The 25,966-nt window shown below is 36.6% G+C and overlaps 1 protein-coding gene across 7 annotated transcripts in view; it reads right to left on the reverse strand.

Annotated features, from left to right (window-relative positions):
• Positions 1–25,966, reverse strand: part of LOC150079226 (lisH domain-containing protein ARMC9-like) — a 446,058-nt gene that overhangs the window by 156,395 nt on the left and 263,697 nt on the right. For all 7 annotated transcript variants that reach the window (XM_090383948.1, XM_090383946.1, XM_090383947.1 and 4 more), the window contains exons 15-16: positions 14,162–14,301; positions 5,339–5,415 (exon numbers count right to left, since the gene is read on the reverse strand). In XM_090383948.1, the coding sequence (XP_090240074.1) occupies positions 5,339–5,415; positions 14,162–14,301 (217 nt within the window). The remainder of the gene's footprint in view (positions 1–5,338; positions 5,416–14,161; positions 14,302–25,966) is intronic.

A 25,966-nucleotide genomic window follows, 5' to 3' on the forward strand; every position in this document is an offset into this window, starting at 1 on the left:
TTTCAGGTCATCAAATGTTTTTCTCCTTAAAATAAACTTCATGCATGTAAGCTATAAATAAGCAAAAAATTCACCAGTTTATTTCTGCAAGGACTCAGATATTGTGGCCTTTTGTTAAAGAAAGAATTAATTTTTGGTTATTTGCTTTTACAGTCGAATCTCATCAATACAAAGTTTGAACTTTGTATTTAGGTCCCTTGAGGGACCTAAAGTTTTACGTTTTGTAATAACTAGGTTTGTAGTAAAAAGGTCTTCCAAAAGTGTCAAAATTTTAGTTTTTTTTGGTACATGCTATATATCTAAGAATAATAATAAGCAATAGTAATATCAAAAATAAATGAAAAATAAATTAATTTAAATTAATAAAATAAAATAATAAAAACAAAAGCTTTGTCTAACAATATAGTAATAGGAATAACACATGTTTTAAAGGTTTTATTTTATTTTTAGGATAAACTAAGAGAAAAACAATTAATGGAAATTAAAATATTCTATAGTACAGGTAGTTCCTGACTTTACGAGTTAATTCGTTCCTAGTGAGTGCTCGTAAAGTGGGAATTTATTTCCCATAGATGTAATGTTAAAAACAGGGGTTACGTTCTCAACTATGAAATTTGACCATAGTAACGTTAAATAAAGGTCAACAAAACAATAGTTTGTGCTTAAACAATGATTTATTTATCCAAATAAATGACAACATAGCCTTTAAAATCAAGCAAATTATAATAATAAAGAAATTATTTGTCATACAAATGTAAAGAATGTTTATTCTTCATCATTATCGACTAAATGCACACTCGTTGATGATTCAACACTCATTGTTAGCTCCACACTCGTTGTTGGTTTGTTGGAAGCACAAGGAGTAATCTTCTTCGTAAATGCTGCTTCATGAGTCACGTTTCCAGGCCAGTCTTCTCTTTTCTTTATAAATTTCACGATAGCATGCATAAGCACTTTTTAATTCTGTAGCAACTTTTCTAGTGCTCTTGAAATTTGAATCTTGTGACTCGAAAATCTCAATTGCTTTTTCTGTGTTGAAAACCTTCCAAGAGCCACTTGAGAGTAAAGGAACAAACAGGAGTTTCAGCTGTTAAATCTTCTTCCTTAGCTTCTTCACATTTTGCCATTTCAAGGAGGTCAGGTCTTCATTTGTGAGCTCTCCATTGTGTGCTTGAAGCAGATCAGTAACGTGAGTTATAGAAACCTCAAGCTGCAATTGGTTAGCAACCGCTTCTGTTTCATTTTGTACAATCTCTGCTGGTTCTTGAAATCCTTCAAAATTATCAATAAACTGAGGACAATTTATTTCAAACACCCTTCATGTTCTTCTCTGTAATTTTGTCCCAGGCTCGTTTAATTATTTTGATTGCATCTAAAATATGGAATTCTCTCTAAAATTCTTTAAGAGTTGGACCTCCCTCCTCATCTCTGCCTGAACAAACGAACAAATGCATGTACAGTAGTAGCACAGTAATACACAGTAGTATTGTATGTGGCTTGAAATGGCATATTTATGAATGTTTAGCAGCATTTATTTATTGCATTTAATGTTCATATTTTCAATTTTGTTGATATTTAGTACTTTAAAAAAAATAACTCTTAAACCTAGGAACTCGTAAAGCAGGAACTGCCTGTATATATTTTGATATATACAATATTTTAGTATCACAGTAAAAAGAATTACAATCTTAATATAAAAGGAGACATACAAGCTGACCAGGCTAGCGAGGTGGGTAAAGTGGCTGCCTGGCAACCCAAAGGTCTGATACAATCCTGCCTCGGGCTTGGATAAGAGTAAATTGCAAAAATTTGGGAGGTGCATTATGGCCACAGAAGCTGATGCGCCAACAACTAACAAAAAAAAAAAAAAAAAAAAGACATACAAATCAATAAATTTTTAATAAATTAATCTAATTTAAAGAAAGAATCCAATGTTGTCTGCACAGTTTTTGTCCTATATGCATTTTTACAGCACAGACATTATCAAATACAATAGTTGTTTCTTTATCAATATTACTGCAGGCCAACACATTTTCAATTATGCTCAATGCATTTTGGGCATCTTTTTCAGATGGCAGTGTGGGTGTGCTTTTTCACTTTTGCTGGTAACAAAAACATCATCGGTTTGCTTGATGCTCAGCAGATCTTTTGGTGTTGGCATTGCTGTGGTAGCAACTTCATCATCCACCATCACAAACTCTTCAAATTCACCAACAAAATCTGTATGTTCCTTCAGATTCCCCCATTCCTCAATGTTGCTATCACATCCATCTGCTGGATCATGTTTTTTGATGATATTCTCTCCAAATATTCTCTTTCTGAAGTAGTTAATCATTACACTTGATGCAATACTCTCCCAAGCAATAACAAGATTGCAGACAGCATCCAAGACATTCCAATTTGGCTGAAAATTGTTCCCTCCTGCTATGTTCCAGTTCAAGTACCTTATCAGGCAGGCTCTACATGCTCTCTTAAGGTTATAAATAATGCCTTGATCCAGGGGCTGTATAAAACTGGTGGTACTGGGAAGTAAAAACAGCCGTATATTTGTCAACTTAAGTGTCCTGGCAGAATGTGCTGTACAACGATCTAGAATCATCAGAATGCCTTTTCCTGAAGCCATTCTTCTGTCCACTTTTGATAACCAAGAGTGAAAAATTTTGACCGAAAACAAGCACTTTTATTGGCCTCAATCACAGGGGAGTTGGCTAACTTCATTAAAACAAATTGGCTTGGAAAATTACCAAACACAAGTGAATGTAGTTTTGTATTGCAATCTGAATTGCAGCATAACAGAACTTAATTTTCCACCACGACAAGACTCTCCTCAAACAGCAAATGTTTTGTTTGGCAGCAAATTATAAAATAAACCTGTCTCATCAAGATTAAAAATATCCTGTGCCTCATATTTTTCAAGAATGGACTGTACAGAACACAACCAGTCTGCAGCCTTTTCTTTGTTGATTAATCCAGACTTGCTGCAAACATTTCGCAAAACCAAATTATTCGATCTTTAAATCTTGGGAGCCAGCCCCTGTTGCATTTGAAGTCTCTAATTTCATATTGTTCAGCTAGATAATTTGTCCTTTCTTGAAAAATTGGACTCAATATTGGCAAATTAGATGCACACATTTTGGGAGTTTTGTTTCAAGCTCCTCATGTTTTGCACCATGAATTAATTTCCTGTTTTTTTTTCGCTGCTCTAGTGTCACAAACTTCAAGCTTTTTTTAGTTTTTCAGTATTGTAGATAAAGTAGGTTTGTTTGTTTGTTTTTTTGGTTTTTAGGAGCATTAGCAACTAAAGCCATATTTCTCCGGGAATATGCGGTGGTCATTCCCTTGACCTTTCCACATTCTCCATATTTGCTCCTTCCCACCTGGCTACGGAAGCGCTGATAAAGTAGGTAAAGGGATGTTGTATTCCTTTGCAATGTCTATTTTGCTTCATTCCATCCTATCAACCTCTTGTATAATTTTCAGTTTCCTCTTGTATAATTTCCAGGCTTAATTCCATCCATTTATGTTTTATCGCCATAACACTGCTAGATGAGATTTAATATAAACAAACTTTAAATTAATTTAAAGACAAGTTCCAAAAATGACATCAGCTCAAATAAAATGTCATAAAAATAGATTATACAGTACTGTAGCAAAAGGCTCTTTGAACTGGTGTAACAATTGCAACTGACCTTAATTTTGTGGAGAATAAGGGAGTGTATGTAAGCAACTTAGAAAAACTGTTTTTATTCTTTAGTTAATTTAAGAGCTCTTCCTTCACAATGATGTTTTTCAGAGTCCACTTATGTTATAGCTACCATAAATTAGTTTTGTTTACACAAAAGTAAATTCTAACAAGTAAGTGCCATCCTTTGGGAAACAGGGAACTGGATTATTGTCCCAATAATCCAGTTCCCTAATTCAGACAACTGTGCCAAGATTTGCATTAAACATACAAAATAACAATACTTATATCTCACAGGATTAAAACGAACTTTGTAATATATATTATCCGAATTTTGCAATAAATGAATATATTTACATATAAAAGCCTATCCTTTCGCAGGGGAATGGCATGTGCTTCATATAAATGAGTACTTTGTATAAACCGAGTTTGTATTAACAAGATTTTACTCTGTTTGTAATTTCTGTTTGTAAGGCTCTTAGCAACAATAAATTACATTTAGGTGATTAAACCATCCATGATTAGCATTAAAAACATTTTCATTAGCACTTTTGTCAAATTCTTACTTTAAAGGCAAATATAAACTTCATTAGAAAATTTACATTAATTTCATTAATAACAGTAAGAAGTGGATTAAAACATGTGCAGATATTTTCAGCTTTTTTATATTATTTTTGAAAATATTTAAATAATTGAAAATATCATTAAGGTTCCAATGAAATTTATAAGAAATTTTCAATAAATACACAAAGCAAACTGATTTAACAGCAATATGTCTCAATGTGCACTATAACAGACCATGGTGTGCACACGATTGACAACAACAACAAATTAAGAAAATGACAAATGAAGAGACAATGTGAACTTCCTATATTTCAGAAAATTTAATGATTCAGGGGGGAAACCGAAAAAGAGACTGAGCAGAAACCAGCATAAACAGATTACTTTGAATCAGAAACTTTCTGATTTTGAAATTCTCTTATTTTGAAGAACTTAAGCATAATATATAAGATTTCACTAATAAATCTTTCAACAACAAAAAAAATTTTCCTGACACTTTAGTGAATGCTTGGCTGAATCTCAGCAGTTTACTCTGGAAATATTACTTTCGGGAAACCTACAGGAATGAATTTTTCTTGATGAAGTCATGCCGATGGTTCCCTCATCTTTCTTTTTTCTGTTTTTATTAAATTTGTTTTACAGGTTCACTGTTCTATAAAATTATTTTTTGCTTGTTTATTTGTTTGTGTTCTGCCCAGCAAGTAAATATGTCTGATAAAGTAACTAGTAAGTGTAATGCATGATGGTTTGTAAATAATTATAATTCTGTTCAAGTAACTGTGTATTGATTTTATTGATATAATATAATTTAAAAAGTGACTAATTAAATGGATGAAAGATAAAAGATAGGAATAGAAGGCACACGAATAATAATTCAGTATTTTTTTTTTTTTATTTTGTTTTGAGGCTGATGATACATAAGCTTCTTTCCTTGAATTATTTGGAAAGTATTAATAATCTAATTTAATATTCATGAAATTTTTTTAATAATATTAAAAATACTTAAATATTAAGCACAGAAGTACAGACATCAAGTTTTGTTTCTCATACTGTTGACATTAAAAACTAATTATAAATTATTTATTTAAAATATACCTCATTATTTTCATGTTTAAGAAGATTGCTCAAAATCCATAATACTTTTTCTTTGAATGCTTCACACTTTATTTTTCCTGAAAGTAAAAAAAAAAAAAAAAAAAAAAGTAATAAAAAAAAAAATAATAATATAAGCATTTCAGTATTTCTTTCAGCCATTCTACTGAGCTAATATTATGTGTGTGTATATTTGCTTTTTGAATTTACAGGTGATTCCGCTTAACGTTGATAATTCGTTCTGGAAAAACACCATTAAGTGAATCAGCACAAAGCGAGCACTGTATTCCCATAAGGAAACATGTATTTGTGAGTTGCAGTCTGTGCCACAGGATATTTTTTAATCAATAATAAATGGTAATGAAAAGATGCACAAATGTTGGTCAAAACATTTAGTATTCAAAAATTTGTACATATAAAATATTCTGCATTACATACATAATGTAGTTACTTACCACTTATGTGGTAAGTAACTACATTATGTATCAAAATTAAAATTAAAATGCCAATTAAAATCATGAATTTAATTGACATAAATTGATTTGATTTAATTAATTTAATTTAATTCAGCGTGAAGACATCAAAGGATATTGTTGGGATATCAGATATAAGCAGTCATATCAAATATAAGGTGTCACACAGATATAAGCAGTGCAGTTGTTGTTATTTGGTTTTTAGGAGCATTAGCAACTATGGCCATATTGCTCCGAGGATATGCGGTGGTCATTCCCTGACCTTTCCGCATCCTCCGTATTTGGTGGTCACGGGCTCAAACCCCGGTCTAATCAAGAAGCGTGTGCTACACAGTGCTGCTCCTGCCCACCTGGCTACGGAGGCATCAAACAGTGCAGAATAGGAATTTGGGGAGTACAATATTACAGAAAGGATAGGAATGGAGGAGTTATGCTGTTAGTTAAGAAATGCAAAATCTAAAGAAGTGAATCCAATAGGCATTGGTGGACAGTGCAATGTCGAGTCAGTTTGGTGTGACAGTGGGAAGAGGAAAATGCAAGTAGGAGTGTGTTATAGGCCTAATGACTTTGATGAGTACAATATCTGATGAGATAAATGGACAATTGTGCAGAGAAATAGAGTGGGCCAGTGGTAATGTAGAGGTTTAGTGGCACAAGGGCAACTGAGGCCAAAATGTGCCTATTCAAATACTTGGAAGTGCCGGAGTTTGCCTTATTTGATATTAGATATATTCATAAAGTCTAATTTGTTTAAGATAAGCAAAAAGCTCATCCAGATTGACACTGTTTCCCAATAGGTGGGGAGAGAGTTAGTGGAGAGAGAGGAAGGTAGTATTTCTAATATGGGAGGGCCAGGTGGGAAGGAGCCAGGTGGGAAGGAGCAGCAGTGCGTAGCACACGCTTCTTGATTAGACCGGGGTTCGAGCCCGTCACCACCAAATACGGAAGAAGCGGAAAGGTCAGGGAATGACCACCGCATATCCCCGGAGCAATATGGCCTTAGTTGCTAATGCTCCTAAAAAAAAAAAAAAAACCAAATAATAACAAAACCAACCTAATATGGGAATAATACGAACAGTCTAACAGAATATGTCGAACTATAAGTTGTGATGAACAATGCGTGCATATAGGAGGTCATTGCCCATGAGCAGGAACAGGTAGGTCAGGTGTGTGTGTCCTATGCACAATCTTGCCAGTATTACTTCTTCATGCCTGTGTTCTCAAGCTGGAGCTCCGTATTTGTGGTTTAATTTCAAATAATTTACTGTTTGTATGTGTCTTCCAAATATTTAATCACTGGTGCCTACAGGTATGTCAGGTATGTTTTAGGAAATCAATATAGGGTACTTGGTAAGATGGAGGTGAACTGCTGTTTGGGTGCTTGACTGCCTGCAATGCCAGTACGCCCTGGAATCCAACAGAAACTTACAGCATGATTGCTATTCCTCAAATGATTTAGACGAGATTGGATTTCTTTTACTATGGGATGTGGGGGTTGAGAAATTGTTACTTACTGCGAACAGTGCACTCATGTAGTCTGTATATATTAAACTCTTAGTGTTGAGACAGATATTGATATTGTCTATAGCTAGATGGATTGCATACAGTTCAGTAGTATAACTGCTACATTCAGCTGGGAGAGATACAGATACTGTGAAAGAGGGAAAGACTGCTGCAGCACCTATGGCGGCATCTGATTTTGAGCCATCAGTATATATTAAGCAGCTCTGCGCATTGCTAGCAGCATGTCCTTCGTGCAGTAGTTTGATGTAACAGATTTCCAGGGACTTTTCCCCTATTGTTGAAAAAAAGGTGTCGCAGCAAGGTGGGTTTGAGGACCAAGGCAGATCAGTTTTTTGGTTTCTCTCAGTGTGTTTTCAAAATGAACATTCCAGCAGTACTCAACTCTTTTAGTCTAATACCAGTTGGTCTATTTTCAGTAGGTTACAGAATGTTATCCTTTCAGGATTGAAAAGGAGCAGTTGATTCAGATGATATGGAAGGCTTTTAAGTCTGGTTGCATAGATGAGGAGTAACATTTTCCTTCTGAGGAGGAGTGGTGGTTCGTTTGCCTCTATATAGAGACTTTGGACTGGGGAGTGGGCCAGTAAATCAGAATGTCCTGCAATGGGGGATTTTAACTTTCCAGATATTGACTGGAACTTGTGGAATGGTCACTCACATGCTAGCAAGACTTTTGTGGATTTATTGGAGGATTGTTTTCTACAGCAACATGTTCGATGTTCCTGTAGAAATATTCTCGATATGATTATCAGCAGTGATTATTCACGCATTAAGAATCTGCAGATAAAGAAACCACTAGGTGACAGTGATCACAGTGTACTGATGTGGGATTTACTTAAAGATGGAACTACCATCAAGGGTAAAGGGAAGGGTTTTTGCTTCCGTAAATGTGACTACAGTGGTCTCAACAGTTTTTAAATTCTATACAGTGGGATCAACTGATAATGTTAAAAACAGTGCATTCTAAATAGGAAGCCTTCAAGGAATTAATCTTGGAAGCTACAGGCTTTTCATACCAACTAAGAAATACTGTTCAAGATTTAGATTTGAACATGGAGTTATTCAAGGAGGGGAATGCCAGAAGTTTATCAAACTCTAACAGGGAGCTGAGTGATTTTTAAATAACTGAGAGCAAGTGGAGCAGAAATCGTAGAAGTTAAACATTAAAAAGGCACCTGAAGCAGATGGAATCTATCCAGTTATATTGAAGGAGGCAGCAAGTGAAGTAAGCAAACCCTAAGCCATAATTATGAGAGCATCCTTAGAGTCAGGGGAGGTCTCACTAGACTGGAGATGTGCAAATGTATCCCCGATTCACAAAGTGGGTGCAAAGGGTGACACAAATAAATATAGACCTGTTATTTTAACTTCTGTTTTGGGGAAAATAATGGAGTCACTGTTTAAAGAGGTGATACAGGATTACCTAGACAAGACTGCAGTAATAGTTCAGACACAGCATGGATTTGTTAAGAGGAAGTCTTGTTTGACCAATTTTATTGGATACTACAACGTGGTCACAAAGGAACTGGATGCAAAAATAATTTTGATATCATATACTTGAATTTCTGGAAAGCTTTTGATACTGTTGCACATGGAAGACTGCTGTACAAACTGGAGCAGTATGGCATTAAGGGTAAGTTGAGGCAATGGATAAATGGATGGTTGAGAGGGAGATGGCAACACTGCTCTACGTGGACTAATGTTATTAGTGGAGTCCCCCAGGGTTCAGTGCTGGGCCCATTGTTGTTTTGTGTATTTATCAACAATATTGATGAAGGTATATCAGGCTTAATGTCCAAGTTTGCAGATGATGCAAAGGTTGGCAGGGTTGTTAATGGCAGTAAAGACAGTATGCTACTACAACAGGATCTAGAAAAGTTAGGCAGATGGGCTGAGAAGTGGCAACTGAAGTTTAACATTGATAAATGCAAAGTACTGCATATGGGTAGCAGTAACCCAAGAGAAACATACCAACTGTGTGGTACTACACTCAGGGAGGTGATGAATGAAAAAGACCTGAGGTTAGTTGTGCAGTCAGATATGAAGTTTTCTGAGCAGTGCTGACGGACTGCCAGAGCAGGCCATGGAATTTTGTCAATGATATACAGTGGACACTTGATTTTCCGGGATAGATAGTAAAAAACAAATCCTGGATAATCGATTTCCTGGTTAATCCAAAAATACAGAAGTCCCCGACATATGTAAGAGATATGTTCCAGGACTTCTTACTTCGTCAAGTGTTACGTAATTCAGGAATGACTAATAACACATTGCTACTATATTATTATTGACAAATCTGAATTCTGCGCAATACTTGTTAACGTTTGGCCATTTTCATACATCCTTAATTCTGATCCAAATCGATGGCTTTCCTTTTGTTGATAGATTTACTAGAAGCGCTGTCACTTATTCTCTTAGTCGGCACCGTGATAACGGTCAAAATGAAATTTTCTGAAAAGAACTTCACAGGGTTAAGGGGGAAACACATTATTATCACCTCACACAAACTCACATTTTACTAAAGCACATTTCTGGAGGTCACTGCCATTAAACAATTTGCACCTTCCAGGTTACTGTGCTTTTCTGTTCATGCATCTAATTATAAACGGGTAGTAAACTTGATCTTATTGCATTTGCGATAATACCGATAGCAGGAATTCTGTGAGTTTTTACGTTATTATGGTGAAATGTGTCCCCTTCACTGAAATCTTCAGTCATATAAAAAAAAAAAAAAAAAATTGTAAGAATCTTCTCTTCTTTCCTATTTTTTTGCTTGTTACTCCGTATCTCACTTGTGCAATTTGTGGGTGCTGTGATCATTGTTATTGATTGCTTATTTTATTTATTTATTATTTTTGTTTGTTTTAAATTTTACAATCCTAAAAAAAAAATTGAGTGAAAAAAAATTTACGTAAAACCGTAGTTGCGTAATTCAGGGACTTACTGTATCGAAAAATGTTCAGCAACCTACGTAAATAAACATGGCGATAGATAAAAAACGAAAAAACTTACCACGCACTACTCGGGTATCCAATACGATGCTTCCCTTTATTTTTTGCAGTGTCGATTTTAAATCTAATAGATTCCCTTTATTTTTTACGAAGTTGTGTATGGTTTGATCACCAACATTATAATGGTTCCTTAGAGATTTAATGGATGCACAATTTTCAAACTTTTGAATGATTTCAAGTTTTGCTTAACTGAAAACGCAACTCTTTTGCATTTACCCATCATTTTCATGATTTCTAAACAAAAAAAAAAAAATTACTATAAAAAAATTCGGACATCCCTGACAAAAATAACAAAACAAAATTTGTCCTTTTGGGCTGCAATGGAACATAACAATCGACACGGCGCACTAAAACAAACTAAACATTTGGTCTCTCTTTTTTTTTCTTTTTTTTTGAGCAGCGGGTGTGAAAACAGTGGGGATTGCAAGATAATAGGTACACTAATCTCCCAATGACGACTTATAATGCCACTTGCCGCTTATTTACCACTTGCAAAACATCTGTTTATACCAATTCTAGTTATTACTTGAATTTTATGATTTCTGGTTTTTTTTTTTTTCATTTGGAGTCTTGAAGTTTCCCGGTTAATCTGATACCAGTTAATCGAGAATCTGCTGTATAAGAATTTTGCTAGCAGAGACGAGGAGGTGATTATCCCTTTGTATAAGGCAATGGTCAGGCCACACCTTGATACTGCGTACAGGTCTGCAGGCCTCATTTTAGGAAGGATGTAGAGTTGCTAGAATGAGTACAGAGAAGGGCAACAAGATTGATAAGAGAAACAAAGGGGGTGCTCTTACCAAGAGAGGCTTAAGTTCTGCAAGTTGCAGCATGTGGAGACTAGGCACCTGTGAGGTGATCTAATCGAGGTGTATAAGGCCTTGAATGGTTTGAGCATGCTGATGGGATACGTCCGCTTGCTTAGATTAAGAACCTGAGGGACAGATTCAAAACGAGGAAAGCCAGTTGTAGAATAGATGTGCAGAAGTTTTCCTTTAGCCAATGGGTAGTTGATTGCTGGAACAGAATTCCATCTGTTGTTGGAAGTTGACAGCTTAAATAAATTTAAGGATGAACTAGACAAACATTTGAAGTGACCGGATGGGTGAAACGGGATTTTTTTTTTGGCTGATGCTGTATAAGCTTGCTTTCTTGCATCATATACCTCAACTAACACTAATGCTAAGTATTTTCTTTCATATTTTTAACCTTCAGCCCATGCATGGTACTAAGTACTACAGGTTCTAATACCTCTTGTGTTTGGGTTTTCATAAAAAGAAAAATAAATAAAAAATAAATAAAAAGTTTTTTATCTCTATCCCAAAAGAAGGCAAAGTCTCCTTCGAAACAGTGCGCCCGCCCCCTTAATTATCATCTTTTTTAATTTTAACAGTATATTAAATTTATCTATCTCCCTCTTAACTTGTAGAAGTAAATAATGTGTAAGCTTTGTTTCCTTGCTTTATTTTGTCAATGGTAATATTCATAGAATGTGTTAATTTCTTTTATTTTAAATCTTAAAATTCTATTATTACCCTGTGAAGAATTCCCTTTTCTTCAAAATACAATAAAAAATATCTTTCAGTTGATGAGAAAAATTTTCCTTGTCAACTGAAAGAATACCAACAATGGCTTTATTATAGAATGTTAAGAGTATATTTGTATATGCAAATGTCAACTTTACTTGTATAATAATGACTGTTAACTTGAAGCAAGTCTTTTCATCAGATATGAAGTACACTCAGTGGACAGAAATCATGGGATACCTACCTAGTAACAGGTAGGCCCACCTTTTGCCCAGATAAGGGCAGTCACACGGTAAGGCATTGAGTCCACTAGTTCACGAAAGCATTCCACAGGTATTTCCATCCATGCCTGCTGCACTGCTGTCCATAATTCCGTTGCATTCCTGGGTGGAGGATCCAAAGCTTGAATGGAACTTTCCACAGCATCCCAAAGGTACTCCACAGGGTTCATGTCTGATGAACGAGGAGGCCAATCCATGGTGGTAAAATCTGTGGAATGCTCTTCGAACCATGTTCTAGTCACCATGACTCTGTGGGGAGGTGCATTGTCCTGCTGGAAGAGTCCATTGCCCTGTGGGTGAATGAGGACCATGCAGGGATGCAGATGGTCTGCAAGGATGGACATGTAACCTGGACCATTCAGAGATGCATCTAAACGTACCACAGGTCTCAGCATGTGCCAGTCGAACAAGCCCCAGACCATTACCAACCATCCACCTGCCTGAACAGTTCTTTGTTGACATGACGGGTGCATAGCTTCACGCAGTCTCTGCCAGATATGCACTCACCCATCTGCTCGAAATAACTGGAAATGGGACTTATTGGACCAGGAGACTAGTCTCCAGTCATCCAAGGTCCAGTGTCGATGTCCTTTTTCCCAGTTGAGGCGCAGAGTCCTGTGTTGTGGTGTTAGCAATGGGACTGTGGTGGGTCAGCAGCTCCCATAACCTATTATGACTAATGATTGCCTGATGGTCTTGGTGGAGACATTTCTGGAACCTCCCTTGTTGAAGTCTGCAGTGATTTGTGCCACTGTCACTCTCCAGTTGGCTGAAACAATGTAAGACAGATGTCGACAGCCATGTTCATCTATCACCTATCTCTGCTCACAGCACTGTCCACGATGAGATGTCATTCCGGAAATGGCTTATTCCTGATACTCTCTCGATACTGTTTATCATGGATAGTTTCTGTAATGGCGCCTCCATAGCCAGGTGGGAAGGAGCAGCAGTGCATAGCACATGCTTCTTGATTAGACCGGGGTTCGAGCCCATCACCACCAAATACGGAAGATGCGGAAAGGTCAGGGAATGACCACCGCGCATATCGCAGAGCAATATGGCCTTAGTTGCTAATGCTCCTAAAAACCAAATAACAAACAAAATAACAAACAGTTTCTGTAACACCTCTGCGATAGAGTGACCCATGCTTTCGGCACCCACTATCATCCCTTTTTCAAAGTCTGTTAACTCATGACGTTTATTACTACTGACATCGAATTACCATCTACATGAATGCAGTGTACCTATATACCTGCCAAATGGTGGGTACATCCACTAGCAAGAGGGGTGACAGCATCGTGTTGCCCAGGAACCCTATGAATTCTGTCCTTTCAGTGTACATAACATTTTTATTTTACTAATCTTCAGACCAACCCCCCCCAGCTAGTTTTTTTTTTAAACCTATGTAATGAACTTACAGAGATAGAAGACAATTGTAGTAGCGCGGTTTTACAAAACCAATCAAACAGGTAAGTTACAACATTTTAAAACCTTTGTTTTTCTTTATCTAAACAATTACAACATAAGTTTCTCACTGAAGCCCTATTGAATTCAAAATAAATTAAAAGTAAGAAGTTCAATAGCAATGACCTAGTCTCATTAAAGTTACAATATTCTTGTGGTTTTACAAAATCAATTAAACAGGTAAGTTACAACTTTTTAAAACCTTTTTTTTTTTCTTTATCTAAGCAATTACAATGTGAGTTTCTCACTGAAGCCCTATTGAATTCAAAATAAATTAATGGTAAGAAGCAAGCAGTTCAAGTGCAATGACAGAGTCTCATTAAAGTTACAATGTTCCTATTATAACTGTGATGCCATCTTTCTGTAAAATTAAAATATTGAGAATTTACATTAATGACAGTGGAATTGTTCATTGTTCTGAAGTATATAAATAAATGAAATTAAAAATAATTAATGAAGTTGAATTGAGGTTCCATTCTAACCTTCTACATTAAATAAACATTAAAGAAATTAAACAATAAATTGCTAGTATAAAAGAACATAATACCTGCTGATCTAAGACAGAGATTCATGAATAGTGCTACAGCATATTCTAGGCCATAATCTGTAAGACATTTTGGATTGCCAAGTGTTTCTATAAGCCATTCTATCACACCAGAATCAATCATATTGTTCTGAAGCGTGTGTCTAAATAAAATTAAAAATAGTTAAGAAGGTTATATTTCTAACTTTCTACATTAATAATGTTTCATGTCACTATTTTAATAACAGGAATATTACTGAAGAAAACTATAATGTAATTTCTAGTGCTGCAAATGTAGATACACCATTTAAAATATCATTCACCTTTGTTGTAGAGAGAGAGATTCAAATAGTACAGCAATTCAAATGAAATTACTTTGCATCACTGGATAAAAAGTAGGAACAGTAACAATATAATCTGTATACTATGAGAAAACTATAATGTAATTTCTAGTGCTGCAAATGTAGATATGCCATTTAAAATATCATTCACTTTTGTTATAGAGAGATTCAAATAAAATTACTTTGCATCACTGAATTAAAACTGGGAACAGTAACCTTATAATCCATATGCCATGAACCAAAGGGTAGGTTGTTATTTTGTCAAAATATATTAGTAGATATTGAACTTGAAAATTGCTTTTCTCCTTATCAATGATTTAAAAGTTTCACAGCAAATCTTTTGATAACATTCTGATCATCAGTAAACCAACCTCCCATTCTGTTATGAAACAACACATTGTGGTTGATAAAGATTTTCATTGAAACAAATTCAAAATTCCATACTTTTCTCAACTTCACTACTTCTGAGAATTCACTGATAATCATTAAAATTTTTTTAAAAACCAATCTAGAGAAATATCTATTGAATTTAAATAACCTATCTTAAAGAGAAAAAAAAAAATCTAACATTATTCACAATTTCTAAATGGATTTTGGTATAACACCAAAGAAAAGCAGTTAAATACAGAAATATTATCATAAATGACTAAGTTGCTTGCTATGGATTTTGGCAAACAACCAAATTAAAAAACCTGCTCACCTTTTTGTGAGCAGGTTTCTTTATAGTATGCACATGATCCATGGTGAATCTTTGAGAAATCTGTTCATAAAAATTGAAAAACTATGTACATAAATGTTTTAAAATATTATTCCTATGCTTTTCAATTTATTTGAATGTTTCATATTCTGACTTTATAGCCAAACATAAGAGTGGGATTATTGTCAAAAATAAAATCAAAATCAAATTAAAAAACAAATTAATAAAAAAAAAATAAATCATAAAAAATCATCACTATTTATTTTTTTTCTTTGTAGTAATATCCTCTACATTTATTTTATTCAGTTTCATTAACTTCTATATCTAAATTACACACAGCATTTCTTAAATTTAGGCAAAAATAAATCTTCGTATGTTAATTTTCAAAATTAACAAACAGTTATTATTTTAAACCCATTTAATAGATGGCAACAGCACATCTCTGTAAAGTTCCAAGGCAATCTGTACCTTGGAGGCTATAGATTGCCTTGAAACTCTACAAAGATGTGCTATAGTAGCTTTTGCAAAATCAACAAATTATGCCATATTTGTTGATTTTGCATTAACTTAATAATTTAATTTTCATTAATTTAATACAGAGATAATTTGTTGATACTGCATTAACAGAACCTTGAAAACAAAACATACACTGCCCTAACAATAATATCTGAATACCCCTCTGCTGATATTTAGTCATGTGTAAGACATAGTTATAAATATACAAGACAGCTATAAATGTTTGTAGGCCTTCAAGGAGACAGTAGTACAATTGTGAATGCACGATACCTTGGTTGATAGAGTTAACATTAGCAGAAAAGTTTCCATTGAACTTCAGGATTACTAAACTCAGTGGTCATGTCTAATATTTATAATTTTTTTAATACAAAAATTATAAACTTATCAATACATGAGTAACTAAAAGAATTACTGAACAACAGCTCCCACCGATATGTAATAAATCTGTGTAAGTTTATTCATAAGTTTATACAATGGTATGGGGCAGTTTTTCTCAACCTGCCCTGTCCTAGTTAGTAAAAAAAAAAATAATTGTATTGTAAGGATGGAATTCATTTTTTTAATAGTGGCACAACATTTACTATCAACCAGTGTGCTGTAGATTACTTGAATAAATAACCTGCCAAGATGACTCAGGAAGAAAGTTTAAGCTCGAAACAAAATTGGATGGTTACTTTCTGGGATGATGGAGAATGAATGATCATTTCTTTTTTTTTTTTCTTTTTTTTGGCAGATGCAGAAAAAAAGTCTGCTTCCTTGCATCAGTTAGCCATCTTACTAAACTAACATTAATAAAACTCTGATTACATAAACTTACATCACAAAGTTTGATACGACTTACAAAAGCAGATAAAAAAAATCCAAAAATCCTAGAAAAACTTTCCAAGCATGTAAATAAATCATAAAATAATGACAATTCATATGGTTTTACCTTGTCATCTCACTTCCCTTATTCTAATTTCAAAATTTTTTAATGAAATACATGTTAGAAAATTCGATTTTGGGAGGAGGCCTCCTCATCTCCCTAAATCAGAACCTCTTTTCTAAGATAATGTTTGCTGGTTATTTCCATGCTGCAATTAATACATTGTGGAGAAGTCTTCCTTCCACAGGAATAGGATGCCATACATGATGCATATATATTCAATATTTAGCACGATTAGAACAGCTTCTCTTCATGCCTATCATGAATTAGTTTAGCAGTAGCATTAGCATTAGTAGAGGCATTTGATGCAAGAAAGCAAGCTTATGCAGCATCAGCCAAAAAAAAAAATAAATAAATAAAATAAAATAAAAAAATAACCACTTCCACTTCACCCCTCTGTTTGTTCGAAATACCTGTCCAGCTGAGCCTTAAACTTATTTAGGCTATCAACTTCCACGACAAGGGTTGGAAGTCTATTCCACCAACCAACCACCCGCTGGCTAAAGGCAAATTTCCGCACATCTATCCTACATCTGTCTTTTCTCAATTTGAATTTATCCCCTCTCAGGTGATTATTCTGAGCAAGAGGAAGAATCCCATCAGCATTGAGCATGCTCAAACCATTCAAGGCTTTATACACCTCTATCAGATCACCTCGCTGGTGCCTAGTCCCCAGACACTGTAATTTGCAAAACTTAAGCCTTTCATCGTAAGAGCACCCCTTTGTTCCATTCACTAATCTTGTTGCCCTTCTCTGTACTTGTTCCAGCATCTCTACATCCTTCTTGAAATGAGGCCTCCAGACCTGTATACAGTACTCTAGGTGTGGGCTGACCATTGCCAAGGGAATGATCACCTCCTTATCCCCTGCTAGAAAAATTCCTATATAACATCGACAATACACCATGAGCTACTCTTGCAGCCCGTCTGCACTGCTCAGAAAACTTCATATCTGCCTGCACAACCACCGCCAGGTCCCTTTCATTCTCTACCACTGTCAATATAGTACCACAGAGTTGATACGTTGCTCTGAGGTTGCTGTTTCCCATATGTAGTACTTTACATTTGTCAATGTTAAACTTCATTTGCCACCTCTCAGGACATCTGCTCAACCTTTCCAGATCCTGTTGCAGTAGCATAGTGTCAGTAGTCTCCTTGACAACCCTGCCAACCTTCGTATCGTCTGCAAACTTGGACATTAAGCTTGATATACCATCATCAATATCATTTATAAATACAGAAAACAATAATGGACCCAATACTGAACCCTGAGGGACTCCACTAATAACATTAGTCCACAATGACCAGTGTCCATTGATTACCACTCTCTGTCTTCTCCCCCTCAACCACTAATAACATTAGTTCACGATGAGCAGTGTTCATTGATTACCACTCTCTGTCTTCTCCCCCTCAACTTTTTAAAACCTTTTTTTTCTCTTTATCTAAGCAATTACAATGTGAGTTTCTCACTGAAGCCCTATTGAATTCAAAATAATCCATATGCCAAGAATCCATATGGCATCCATATACCATATGTCATAGCAGCAATTTGCCTCCAATGCCACACTGCTCCAATTTGAGCAGCAGTCTTCCATGTGCAACAGTATCAAAAGCCTTTCTAAGATCCAAGTATAATATCAAAGTTATTCCCTGCATCCAGTTCTTTTGTGACTGCATCATAGTATCCAATCAAATTGGTCAGGCAAGACTTCCCCTTAACAAAACCATGCTGTGTCTGAGCTATAACTGAAGTCTTGTCTAGATGATCCTGCAGTGCTTCTTTAACCAGTGCCTCCATTAATTTTCTGGGAACAGAAGTTAAACTAACAGGTCTATAATTACTTGTGTCACCCTTTCATCCTCCTTTGTGAATTGGGGTCACATTTGCACATCTCCAGTCCATGGAAGCTCTCATAATTATGGCTAAGGGTTTGCTTACTTCCTTTGCTGCCTCCTTTAATATAACTGGATAGCTCCCATCCACCCCCGGGTGCCTTTCTTGTATTTATCTTCAACAATTTCTCCTCCACTTTACTCTCAGTTATTACAAGGTTCTCTAGCTTACTGCCAGAGTTGAATACACCTTTAGTTTTCCCCTGGCTGAATAACTCCTCATGTGTGAATGTCGATGCAAAATATTCATTCAGTTTGTTAGCTACCTGAGCAGGATCATCAACAGTTGACCCATTGATATCAAGTGGACCAATCTGATTCATCCCCTTCCTTCTAGAGTTTACATAAGTAAAGAACTCTTTGCTGTTTTTCTTTGCATCCCTTGCCAAAGATTTCTTGTAATCTGCCTTCACCTGCCTAACCTCCTTTGTAACTTGGTTACAGATCAATTTGTATCTATCATAGGCTTCTGTGTCACGTGTTAATTTGTATGTATCCCATGCATTTTTCTTCTCTGCCATATGTCTCATTAGTTCATCTGACATCCAATTAGGCCTAAACCTTGAACAATATTTCTTAGTTGGTATGTAAAGCCTAGTAGCTTCCAAGATAAGTTCTTTGAATGCTTCCCATTTTGAATTTGCTGTTGGTAACATCATCAGTTGGTCCCACTGTATAGAATTTAAATATTGTCTCAGTCCATCGTAGTCGCCTTTACGAAAGCAATAACCCTTCCCTTTACCCCTAATGGTAGTTACCTCTTTTAGTAAATCCCACTTCAGCACACTGTGATCACTGCCACCTAGTGGTTCATTTACCTGCAGATTCTTAATGCATGAATAATCACTACTGATAATCAAATCAAGAGTATTACTCCCTCTAGTTGCCTCCCGAACATGCTGATGTAGAAAACAATCATCCAATAAATCCACAAAAGCCTTGCTAGTGTGTGAGTGACCAGCCCCAAATTCCAGTCAATATCTGGGAAATTAAAATCCCCCATTATAAGACTCTCTGATTTACTGGCCCACTCTATTTCCCTGTATAGTTTCTTATTATACTCATCAGAGTCATTAGGCCTATAGCACACTCCTACTCTCAATTTTGATCTCCCAATGCTTATGTCACACCAAACTGACTCAACACTGCACTGTCCAGCAATGTCGACTGGCTTCACTTCCTTGGATTTTATGTATTTCTTAACTAATAGCATAACCCCTCCTCCCTTCCTATCCTTTCTGTACACATTGTACTCCCCAAATTCCAGTTCTGCATTCCTTATATCTGTGTGACACCACGTCTCTGAAATCCCCACAATATCTGCCTTCGATTTTTGAGCAATACCTCAAATTCATCAAATTTATTTACTAAGCTCCTAGCATTGGTGTACACGCAAGTATACATGCACCTGTTCTTTTTCTTAACTACCCTAACACGACCTATGTGTTTATTTGTACCTCAATGATTCCCAGCAGTCTCTGAAATATCCTGCATCTTATTTTCCAGGCTGCAGCTCATTCCAATAGAAGCAGTGCAAGAATCACTTTCACCTCTGCCAGTGGCTACTGTTAATCTATTAGTCCTTGTATCCCCCAATCTAGCAGTTTTCCGACCCACCTAACACTGCCTCGATAGCATCAGCAAACATTCTTGCACCCTTTCTATTTAAGTGAGTCTGCTGACGAGGCTACTAGAGACGGTCGTTTTCAAAGCCGCTAAGTGGATTTTTCTTATTTATTGATTTGAAATTATTGTTTTTCTAAAACTTTTGATTTAAATTTAGTAGTATAACATTATTTTGTGATTTTCTGATTAATTTGGTGTATTTATTCTTTACTCGGCCTTGTAATTGCATAAAAGTATCGGTAAAGGTTTCCACGTGTTTCAACTCCGCTAACCGTTCGTAATTTTCCCGCCTTTGTGATACGATATACCGTACTAGATAGCGTTAGTTGAGCTTCGTTAGCAGTTGGGTTGTACGTTTGAATAGATACATATAGCGACTTGGATTACAAACGTAATATAATTAATTATATTTAACATAATTAATTATACATATAACCACTTAGGTTACGTAACATAACTTGATACGAAAGTTATATAAAGGGATTTCGCAGATAACACTCGTTACTGAAACGTAAATATTTCGTAGATAACACTCGTTACTGAAACGTAAATATTCCGTAGATAACACTCGTTACTGAAACATAAATATAGCGTTATAACTGTGTTTGGATACAAGTTTAGGATTTAATTTTGTACAGAAATTGAAATTTTATTGAAAGTAAATCTAAATCATGACTCAAACCAGAGCAGCAAAGCAAAGGGCTCAAGCTAATGGGAATGCTGTGGCCCAGGGGAGAACTGAGGGGGGCAGTTGCCCTCTGAATCACAGCCTTGTAAGATGCACTATTTGCTTGATGTTTGCGGAGCAGTCAAGTATGGGACATGATACTGCCATGGGGGATGTCTTTGTGTGTGTGCGATGCAAGGAGTGTAAGGAGATAAGGCGACAACTCAGCGTTGTTATGGGCCTATATGAGAGCTTGAAGGATAGGGTGGATGCCCTCGAAGGATTACAAGTGAGGGGCCCATCAAGCTCTCAGCTGCCCACACCAATGCCAGAGCTTGCACTTGGTCATCGCGGAACACAGCGGCAACCCCCAAGGCAGAATGCGCTGGTCCCAAAGGAACCAGTAGTTGTTGGTGACTCTATTGCCAGGGAAACGGGAAACATGCTTTGTAAAAAGGATAGGTGGAATAGGACCAGGGTATGTCTGCCAGGGGCAAAAGTTGATGACGTTGTAGAGCGGATATCATCTTTTAAGGGCACAAAAGGTGATATAGTTGTACACGTTGGCACTAATGACATTAAGAGTAGGAGACCGGCGGAATTACTTGACAAGTACAGGTCACTGATGAAAAAAAGCCGTGAATTAGGGTTGAAATTGAAAGTGTCTGCAATTCTGCCCAGACACGATAGGAGGGAGTATATGATGAGAGCCCTGTCAATCAATTCGGCCCTGGAAAGATTGTGCAGGGCTCAAGGGGTAGAATTTTTTTCAGCCTGGTCTGTACTTGTTAACAGGAGAGACTGCTTCTACAGGGATGGGATACACTTAAATAGAAAGGGTGCAAGAATGTTTGCTGATGCTATCGAGGCAATGTTAGGTGGGTCGGAAAACTGCTAGATTGGGGGGATACAAGGACTAATAGATTAACAGTAGCCACTGGCAGAGGTGAAAGTGATTCTTGCACTGCTTCTATTGGAATGAGCCGCAGCCTGGAAAATAAGATGCAGGATATTTCAGAGACTGTTGGGAATCATTGGGGTACAAGTAAACACATGGGTTGTGTTAGGGTAGCTAAGAAAAAGAACAGGTGCATGTATACTTGTGTGTACACCAATGCTAGGAGTTTAGTAAATAAATTTGATGAATTTGAGGTATTGCTCAAAACATCAAAGGCAGATATTGTGGGGATTTCAGAGACGTGGTGTCACACAGATATAAGAAATGCAGAACTGGAATTTGGGGAGTACAATGTCTACAGAAAGGATAGACAGGATAGGAAGGGAGGAGGGGTTATGCTATTAGTTAAAAAACACATAAAATCCAAGGAAGTGAAGCCAGTCGACATCGCTGGACAGTGCAGTGTCGAGTCAGTTTGGTGTGACATAAGCATTGGGAGATCAAAATTGAGAGTAGGAGTGTGCTATAGGCCTAATGACTCTGATGAGTATAATAAGAAACTGTTCGGAGAAATAGAGTGGGCCAGTAAATCAGAGAGTCTTATAATGGGGGATTTTAATTTCCCAGATATTGACTGGAATTTGGGGGCTGGTCACTCACACAGTAGCAAGGCTTTTGTGGATTTATTGGATGATTGTTTTCTACATCAGCATGTTCGGGAGGCAACTAGAGGGAGTAATACTCTTGATTTGATTATCAGTAGTGATTCTTCATGCATTAAGAATCTGCAGATAAATGAACCACTTGGTGGCAGTGATCACAGTGTGCTGAAGTGGGAGTTACTCAAAGAGGTAACTACCATTAGGGGTAAAGGGAAGGGGTATTGCTTTCGTAAAGGCGACTACAATGGACTGAGACAGTAATTAAATTCTACACAGTGGGATCAACTGATGATATTGCCAACAGCAAATTCAAAATGGGAAGCATTCAAAGAACTTATCGTGGAAGCTACTAGGCTTTACATACCAACTAAGAAATATTGTTCAAGGTTTAGGCCTAAATGGTTGTCAGATGAACTAATGAGGCATATGGCAGAGAAGAAAAATGCATGGGATACATACAAATTAACACGTGACACGGACACCTATGATAGATACAAGTTGATCTGTAACCAAGTTACAAAGGAGGTTAGGCAGGCGAAGGCAGATTACGAGAGATCCTTGGCAAGGGATGCGAAGAAAAACAGCAAAGAGTTCTTTACTTATGTAAACTCTAGAAGGAAGGGGATGAATCAGATTGGTCCACTTGAGATCGATGGGTCAACTGTTGATGACCCTGCTCGGGTAGCTAACAAACTAAATGAATATTTTGCATCGACATTCACACATGAGGAGTTATTCAGCGAGGGGAATGCCAGAGGTGTATTCAACTCTAGCAGTAAGCTAGAGAATCTTGTAATAACTGAGAGCAAAGTGGAGGAGAAATTGTTGAAGATAAACACAAGAAAGGCACGTGGGGTGGATGGGATCTATCCAGTTATATTAAAGGAGGCAGCAAAGGAGGTAAGCAAACCCTTAGCCATAATTATGAGAGCTTCCTTGGACTCAGGGGAGGTACCCATTGACTGGAGATGTGCAAATGTGACCCCAATTCACAAAGGGGGATCAAAGGCTGACACAAGTAATTATAGACCTGTGAGTTTAACTTCTGTTCCCGGAAAATTAATGGAGGCACTGGTGAAAGAAGCACTGCAGGATCATCTAGAAAAGACTTCAGTTATAGCTAGGACACAGCATGGTTTTGTTAAGGGGAAGTCTTGCCTGACCAATTTGATTGGATACTATGATGCAGTCACAAAAGAACTGGATGCAGGGAATAACTTTGATATTATATACTTGGATCTTAGAAAGGCTTTTGATACTGTTGCACATGGAAGACTGCTGCACAAATTGGAGCAGTGTGGCATTGGAGGCAAGTTGCTGCTATGGATAAAGGGGTGGTTGAGGGGGAGAAGACAGAGAGTGGTAATCAATGGACACTGCTCATCGTGGACTAATGTCATTAGTGGAGTCCCTCAGGGTTCAGTATTGGGGCCTTTATTGTTTTCTGTATTTATAAATGATATTGATGATGGTATATCAGGCTTAATGTCCAAGTTTGCAGACGATACGAAGGTTGGCAGGGTTGTCAAGGCCACTACTGACACTATGCTGCTGCAACAGGATTTGGAAAGGTTGAGCAGATGGGCTTCGAGGTGGCAAATGAAGTTTAACATTGACAAATGTAAAGTACTACATATGGGAAACAGCAACCCCAGAGCAACGTATCAACTCTGTGGTACTACACTGACAGTGGTAGAGAATGAAAGGGACCTGGGGGTGGTGGTGCAGGCAGATATGAAGTTCTCTGAGCAGTGCAGACGAGCTGCAAGAGTAGCTCATGGTGTATTGTCAATGATATATAGGAATTTTTCTAGCAGGGATAAGGAGGTGATTATTCCCTTGTATAAGGCAATGGTCAGGCCACACCTAGAGTACTGTATACAGGCCTGGAAGCCTCATTTCAGGAAGGATGTAGAGCTGCTGGAACGAGTACAGAGAAGGGCAACTAGATTGGTGAATGGGACAAAGGGGTTCTCTTACGAAGAAAGGCTTAAGTTTTGCAAATTACAGTGTCTGGAAACTAGGCACCAGCGGGGTAATCTGATAGAGGTGTACAAAGCCTTGAATGGTTTGAGCATGCTCAATGCTGATGGGATTCTTCCTCTAGCTCAGAAAAATCACCTGAGAGGGCATAAATTCAAATTGAGGAAAGACAGATGTAGGATAGATGTGCGGAAATTTGCCTTTAGCCAGCGGGTGGTTGGTGGGTGGAACAGACTTCCATCCCTTGTCGTGGAAGTTGATAGCCTAAATAAGTTTAAGGCTCAGCTGGACAGGTATTTCGAACGAACAGAGGGGTGAAGTGGAAGTGGTTATTTTTATTTATTTATGTTACTTTTTTTTTTTTTTTTTTTTGGCTGATGCTGCATAAGCTTGCTTTCTTGCATCAAATGCCTCTACTAATGCTAATGCTAATGCTAAAGTGTATCCCATCCCTGTAGAAGCAGTCTCTCCTGTTAACAAGTACAGACCAGGCTGAAAAAAATTCTACCCCTTGAGCCTTGCACAATCTTTCCAGGGCCGAATTGATCGACAGGGCTCTCATCATATACACCCTCCTATCGTTTCCTAGTTTTCGTTTAAGTTTGTCCTTGTGAGGGCATTGTTTTGTTTTTTAATATTCCTACGTATCTTGCATAATATAATACTGCATTTTTCACTTATTACATCTGTTTGTTATGAAGTGTTTAACCTGGTAGGGAAATGAGAAATGAGTGGGTCTTTTCTTTAAATATTTTTTTTATTTCAATTTCAATGTCACTCTATGACATTGAAATTGCAGCACCCTAGAGCAGTGGTTTTCAACTGGGGTGCTGCAACAACACTCCATGCAATTTGGGTTTAAGTTACTTAAACTTATTATTATTTTTTTAAATTTTAAGTATTTATTCCATTATAAAAAAGTACATCCTTATAATTACTATCATAATTTTTTTAATATTATATATATATATATATATATATAATATTATAGTACAGCATTATATACTATAATATAGTATAATATAATATAATACTAATAGTATAGTACAGTATTATATACTATAATATTATATAATATTATAGTATATATATATATATATATACACACAGAGAGAGATTCGGATCTAACATGCAGAAAATTGAGTAGGTGTGCCACAAAATAAAATAAATTACTTAAGGGTGCCATTATTAAAAAAAGGTCGAAAACCACTGCCCTAGGGGAACAGGAATACAGAGGAATTCTTGACTATCATTACTTAAGAGAAAAGTCAAGAAATACATGAAAAAAGTTGCAGATACCAATGTGTGTGTGTGTGAACACATTTAATGACACAAAATGATGTTTACAATAGACAGATCGATACGATATAATTCCACTATGGTTGCGAACACTGAGCTAAATGTCTTGGCATTGAGTTGTATAAGTGTTAAAAAATCTCCTCTGACACTTCCCACCAAGCTTTTTGCACTTGCTTCCACAAAACATCTGTAGTTAGTGCTGGCTGCAAATAGCTCTGTAGATGGCATCCAATCATACCTCACATGTGCTTGTTGGGAGAGAAATTTGTGACCTGGCTATCCAAGACAGTATGTCCACACCACAAAGAAACTTAGAGGAAAT

This window comes from Mastigoproctus giganteus, chromosome 10, assembly GCF_048544385.1.
Source record: "Mastigoproctus giganteus isolate SK-2022 chromosome 10, ASM4854438v1, whole genome shotgun sequence".
Classification (NCBI taxonomy): domain Eukaryota; kingdom Metazoa; phylum Arthropoda; class Arachnida; order Uropygi; family Thelyphonidae; genus Mastigoproctus; species Mastigoproctus giganteus.